The 6,668-nt window shown below is 30.4% G+C and overlaps 1 protein-coding gene across 1 annotated transcript; it reads right to left on the reverse strand.

The window, feature by feature from the left end:
- Positions 1-2,452: 2,452 nt before the first annotated feature.
- LOC129972049 (gastrula zinc finger protein XlCGF48.2-like) lies at positions 2,453-3,694 on the reverse strand. Its single transcript, XM_056086030.1, has one exon. It carries the CDS (start codon positions 3,692-3,694, stop codon positions 2,453-2,455), a length of 1,242 nt encoding a protein of 413 aa, XP_055942005.1.
- Positions 3,695-6,668: the final 2,974 nt, after the last annotated feature.

Here is a 6,668-nt window from a genome sequence, read left to right on the forward strand (position 1 = left end):
TCATTCATTTAATCATTCACAATTAAAATTCTTCTTACATACATATGAAACAAAAGCAGATGGAGATTCAGTACGGCAGCCAGTAAAAATCATTTGTAATGAAAATAATTTTAAATGAATGAAATAGAGGTATAACAGAGAAATAGGTGAATTAGAAGTTAAAATATTGATTTCAGGAAAAATTTGAAAAACTAACTAACTCCTTGACCACCAATTTCCTTCATTTCCTAATTAGATGACACATCAAAATTGGATCGTTTATAATTATTTTCACTCTCATAATGATGTGAGATAATTTTAGATGTTGAAGCAGTTTTAAAGTAATTTTGCATTTTAAATTACTTTATATTTTCGCTTAATTTCAGATATAAATTTAAAAATATAGTAGTTCGAGACACGAATCAAACGCCTCATTATATGTGAAAGCGTAAAGGATGTTGAATTATGGAAATATAAAGAATTTAAATCAAGTATCTTGTAACTACATAATTCCACTTGAAAAATTAAGAATGCAATTCAGAAGAAAATATTAATCTTTGCTTATCTTTTATAAGAGTATTAATTTATTTCAACCTACGTACATAAAATTATAAGAATTTCTCATTCTCACATAAATGGAACATTTAACAATCAATTGAATGAAAAAGCAACATCTTTCAGTTTTCTTTCCGATTAATACATTATTTTCAAACTCAATGAAAGTGAAATGGAAACTGAATTTCTTGAATCGGATTCAATAAATTCTTTGAAGAATATAACCCGAAAGCCTTTTCTAAAGAAAAAAATGAAACATAATTATAACAACCTTTATTAAGCTATGTAGAAGTAAAAAAAATCTTCTACCAACCAAATTCCAATGAATTAAAGAAAAAACTAATTTGTTTTAAAATTCATATGTGCCAATAAAAACACATTTTTAATTTTCCAGTTTGAAAAATTTGAAATAACATTTATTTTTTAAATGCATATATAGCACAAGTAAAAGATATTTTCCAGTGTGTACTCTTTTTATCGTTATCATTTTCAAACTTAAAAGAATTTTTTTAGTGCACTCCTTGCGCACAGATACATTGTTCTGCAACAACAGAAATTTAATATCTTCAGCTTAAACCCTGAAAATTTTGCTTTCTTGATTTTTTTTTTTTTTTTTTTTTTTTTTTTTTGCTGATCGAATGAAAGTTGTGCTTAAAAGACTTTCAAGTTAAATACATAAAGACCAGCAAGTTCATATCCAAGAAAATGATTCGAACACATGATAATTCATTAACGTATAGGAGAAAATAATGGAGATAAAATGCCTCGGCACATCAGCACAAAACAATGGTTTTCGAAACAAGATGAGATTATATTACAAGAAAGAGCAGTAAAAATAAAAATACGAGCATATAAATCATTTTTAGTCCCGCATGATTCGAACCGAAACGTACATTTTAAGTACAAAAATCTACAAAACTTTTAATAAAAGAGTATCTTGCATTGAAACAACGAAAAAATAAGCCGAATCACAATATGTTGGCCGTTAACAATGGGAAAAAACATAAGATGAAATGTTAGTAAAAATTAAGAAACAATCAAAGTTTAACATCAGTAATTAAATATATTGTTATAAAATATTTATTTTTAATTTATTAAAAATATAAAATGCAATTACACGTTAAAAACATATAAAATTCAAATGATTATTTTTACAATTTTAGTATGGTGTAAAATTATTTTTTACTTCGGAAATTATTACGCAAACGTGCCAAAATTGCACTTATTTTTTAATTAATTGAATGACAAACAAATATTTCAAAAACATCGTATGGACCTCCAAATTCCCAGCATTGAAAATGCACATTAGACAAATTTGCATATTTTATTTGTTCTGCATGTGTGAACTAAAACATTTATGCACAATATTATAAAAGATAACACAAATCATTGGAAAAAATTGATACTGAATTTATTTATTTCATAGAAAATTACTACAAAGGGTTTCTAAGAAAGAAACAAATATATAACAGAGACATTAAAATCTTGAGTCTAATGTAAAAATATTTATTAAATTATTTACAAAAATGCATTGAATATGTCTTGCATAGCCCGATCTTCAAGATATGAAGGAAGGCACTCTTTGCGATATTCGTCGTTAATAATAAAAACAGATTTTAAGTTTTGAACACAAAATATATTTTCATTATCAATAATTAATATAATACAACTAGCTTATAGGTTTGATATCAGGAAATATACTTCGTCAAATCAGTAAAATTTATAGAATAAGTTTAAAAATAAAATTTTGAACATTTTGAATTAAAATTGATTGGATTAGGTAAAGAATGTAAAATAGTTCCATACAAGATTAAAATAATTATTTCTGTAATTTACAAGTTAATTTCCCTCATGCATTCTCCTCCGATGCTTGTTGCAATCGCTGCTGGACGAGAAAGCCACTTCACAAATTGGGCGTTTATTCTCCAGTGTGGGTACGAGCATGTGTTTTAAGATTATCCTTTCGAGCGAAAGCTTCATTACAAACATCACATACAAAAGGTTTGTCACCGGTGTGGGTCCTAACATGTGTATTAAGATGACCCTTATGAGCAAAACCTTTTTCACAGAAGTCGCACACGAAAGGTCTTTCACCTGTGTGGGTTAGATAATGTCGGTCGAGATATGATTTATAAGAGAATTCTTTCTTACATACATTGCACATGAACGGCTTGTCGCCAGTACCTGTTCGATAACTAGTTTTAAGATTATCTTTCCCACTGAAGGTCTCAGGAAATTTCTTTTTACGAGGACAGAATCCGGAAGGCCCAGCCACAGCATCGACTTCTTTCTTGGAAGAAATTGGTTCCTTCTCGTCGGTAGACATTTTCTCGTTCTTATTGTGGCTCTGATAATACATTTGTAGTGAAATATTTTCATCATTTACATTCTCTGCTAATTTCCTTTTGCCATTTTTTGACTCGTTACTTCCTGGTAGCAGATCAGGATTCACAGTCGAATTCGCAGAACCAGAAATATTATTATTATCTGAAAGAGCATTTATGATAACATATTCTAGAGCATCCATAAAATAATTTTTATCTTTTTTCAAAGACTGCGATTTGCTATTTTCAAATGACATTTTACATTCTTCATCAGTTGTTCCATAGATCAAGTCTGGTACACCTAATATTCTTTGCTTTTTTATGTCGACACCACTTGATCCGGTGACAACTATAGTTTTTTCAAAAGTTTCGCTTTGGTCATTTTCAAGTCTGTAACGAGATTCATCATTTTCTGCAAAAGTCGTGACAGATTCATTTTCATTAGTTTGGACTTCAGTCATCTGAACATCTGAAATGGGATCAGAATATGAACTATCACAAGAATTCGTTAGTTGTTTATTAATGAAATTCTTTGAAAACGCCGTACAGCTGTTGTCCTTTGAGGAAACCGAATTAACTCTTTCATTATTTTGAAAAAGCGACAAATTCATGAGCTCAGATTTTTTATTTTTGTTTTGTCCAGCATCTCCACTTAAACACCGAGTATTTTCATTCGAATTCTCCATAGATTTGTCTTTTACTTCGTCACGGTGTTTATCCGATTCTACTGGCCGTTGTAGTGAATTCCTGTAGTCAAATTTCTTGTGACGGAAGCAAGGGTGATTCTCATCGTCTGTCACTGTTCTACCGCAACGTTTGCAAGGGTATTGATCCATTATTTTCAATGTAATTAAAATTCTGTCTGGTGAAAGCTGTACAAGACTGTTAATGAGGAGAAGTAATCGGGATTTCTGTTTCGTTAGCAGTTTTATACTTCAGTTGTGGTGCTGATGTCTTCAAATTTCAAAACTAGTTTTACAGTTAAAACAGATACGAAACTTTATGAATTGATCGTTTCTTAAATAACATGCTGGAGCCGGAATTTAAATACAGGATTCTATTTCAATGAAGAATATGACTTAAAATGTAAAATCATTCTTCGCTTTATGATATTTCTGGTTAATTTATGATTACCCATGATATTATTTGATTTAGTGTAATCTGAAAACTAATTAGTATAAAAAAAGGATTTAGAAAGGCTCCTACTAGAACAGATTTAGGGTAGAAGACATGGGTATTGGAAGATCTCTTTTCAACCTGAGTTCCGCAGTTGATTCGAATTTATTTCTATTCATTTGAAAATCCTAAATTCCTGTGAGATTTTCGACTGTGAAAAAATATATTATTAAAAAGTTCAAAATAAAAGAATAAGATTTAAAGTATACATGTCTTATAAATACAAATTTACATTTTATTATATTTTATTAAAAACATTTTAATTGAGTTTATTCTCTCAACTGCACTTGCAGCTTTGAAATGGTTTGAAATTCAATGAGATTTTGTTAAAAACATTTTATTATATTAATTAAGATTGTTAAAGATTGTTTAGATTCTATTCCTCATGACCCGTAAGGAATGATTTCGTTTTCTTTTTATTTTATGCCGACAAAAGTAAAATCAAAGCCTATTCATGATTATTTAAATCTAAAAAATGCCACAGTAATCAGATTGTGTATGAATGATGATTTTGGATAGAACAATAGAAAAAATATAATATCCGTAAAATGAAATCCGGATGTAAATCCTACTATCAATTCATTACTAATCCTTCCATGGTTTCTGTTTCAAATATTTCATAAGCGTAAATTTTGATAATGATTAAAAGTTTGTTCCAGATTATTTGTCCGTTTTTCTTGAAATTATGAAGCCCATTTAAAATAGACATGTTTAAAGAATGGAAGATATTTTTAAAAAACTGAACACAACCTTGTAATTTATTATACAAACTCACCATGCTATCAAGTACTGAAAATTAATTTCTTTTGAAAGAATACTTAATTTGGTATAATAAGGTAAACGATTTAAGATATTTTCAAAAAAAAGAGATCTAATATTCACTACATTAAAATAAAATCTTAATATAGTTTATTTTGTCCGCTTCAAAATTCCTCATAAAAGGGATAAAAGTAAAAATTTTCTGAAATAATTTCACAAAGTCTAAGTGAAGAAGGCTGCATTTGGTCTTTAGTTCTGCAATAGTTGCTTCCTACCGCTAAACATTTATCCATAATTACTGCAACATCCACTCAACAATGATGACTGAATTTCTACCGCCTTATTTCTTTTTTATTTCTAATAAAAGTAAGAGAAAGCAATAACTGAATATTTCTCAAAATTTAAAACTTTTTTATAACCAGTAAATTACCAAGCCAAAAAAAGTCAGTATTTAAAAAATGCATCTTCAATTATTAAACTGAGTCATTTATTCCTTGAATTGTCGAAGAAGCTTATTTGACGAAAGACCGGACTTTTTGCCAGAAGTTTTCCAGTGCAGAAAAATTTAGACATAACAGATGCTAAGCATGAATGACGCCGGGGAGATCAACTGTAGGATACGACCTTTAGACGATTCGAATTTCCCGCAGTGGAGCAAAGAAATTAAAGTTATACTTCTTGAACGGAACTTGTGGGAGATAGTTACGAAAAAGGAGGTCGAACCGGACATAAAAGATGTAAAGTTGGTAAATGACTTTAAAATAAGGCGAAATAAGGCTTTCGCTACGATTTTTATGAACGTCAGTAACGGTCTAAGCCCGATAATAGAAAATGTAGAAGACCCAGTACCAGCATGGAAAAAATTAAAAAACTACTTCCAGCCTGATTCAAGTGCCAGGGCGAAGGCACTTAAAAATGAATTTTATAATCTTCGCCCAGAACCAAATGAAAAAATAGCCATTTATGGAAGCAAACTTGAAAGGATCGCAGAACAACTTCAAGAATGCGGACACCCCGTAGACGAACAAGAGAGATGTTTTCAAATCTTGCGATTTCTGCCTGATGAAATGGGGAATGTGATACAAAACATCTACCTCTGGGAGGAAAAAGACTTTAAATTTTTTAAAGTATTGGATGAATTGATTCGGGCGGAAGGAATACTTCATCAAAGGAAAGCTGCCCGGCCAACTGCTACATACGTGACAACCCCAAGAAAGCAAGGATACAAGGAAAATCTCGTGTGTTTCCATTGCAATAGAAAAGGACATTTTAAAAGAGACTGCTCTTTGCGAAAGAAGGAACAGGAGAGACAACCCAGGACAGAAAGGCGAAAGAAAGAGCGAGGTAATACTGCTTCAAGGTCCCGAAGTGGGGAGAGTTTGTTAATGGAGGTGTTAACAACTGAGATGCAACAACAACCTTGGATTTTTGATACAGCGGCGACCTCTCATTTTTGCAACTTAAGGGAGATGTTCCTAGATAATTTCGTCACCATCAAAAACGAGATTTTGACTGGAGCAGTGGATGGTGAAACCACAGTCATCAAAGGAAAAGGTACTGTAAAATTAATTTTTGGTCATGTTGAATTACTACTCAGAGATGTAATGTATACACCTAAGTTAAGTAGGAATTTAATCTCAGGACCATGTATTGACCAAAAGGGTGCTAAATTTGTAGGCAATGACGGAAAAATATACATTTTTAGAAAAATGGGAAGTTGTTATGTACTGCCAAATTGTATAATGGACTTTATTATATATTTCGTGATAAATGTTTAAATTTAAGTGATAATGATAATGAGTATCAAAGTGATAGTGAATATAATGTGAATGAAATGTGTAATTTAAATGTGTCTAATGTGAAACCTAATCTTAA

Source organism: Argiope bruennichi, chromosome 6 (genome assembly GCF_947563725.1).
Source record: "Argiope bruennichi chromosome 6, qqArgBrue1.1, whole genome shotgun sequence".
NCBI lineage: Eukaryota > Metazoa > Arthropoda > Arachnida > Araneae > Araneidae > Argiope > Argiope bruennichi.

What these genes read in the sequence shown, in the direction of transcription:
- LOC129972049 (XM_056086030.1), bottom strand. Translation starts at nt 3,694, where the DNA reads ATGGATCAATACCCTTGCAAACGTTGCGGTAGAACAGTGACAGACGAT.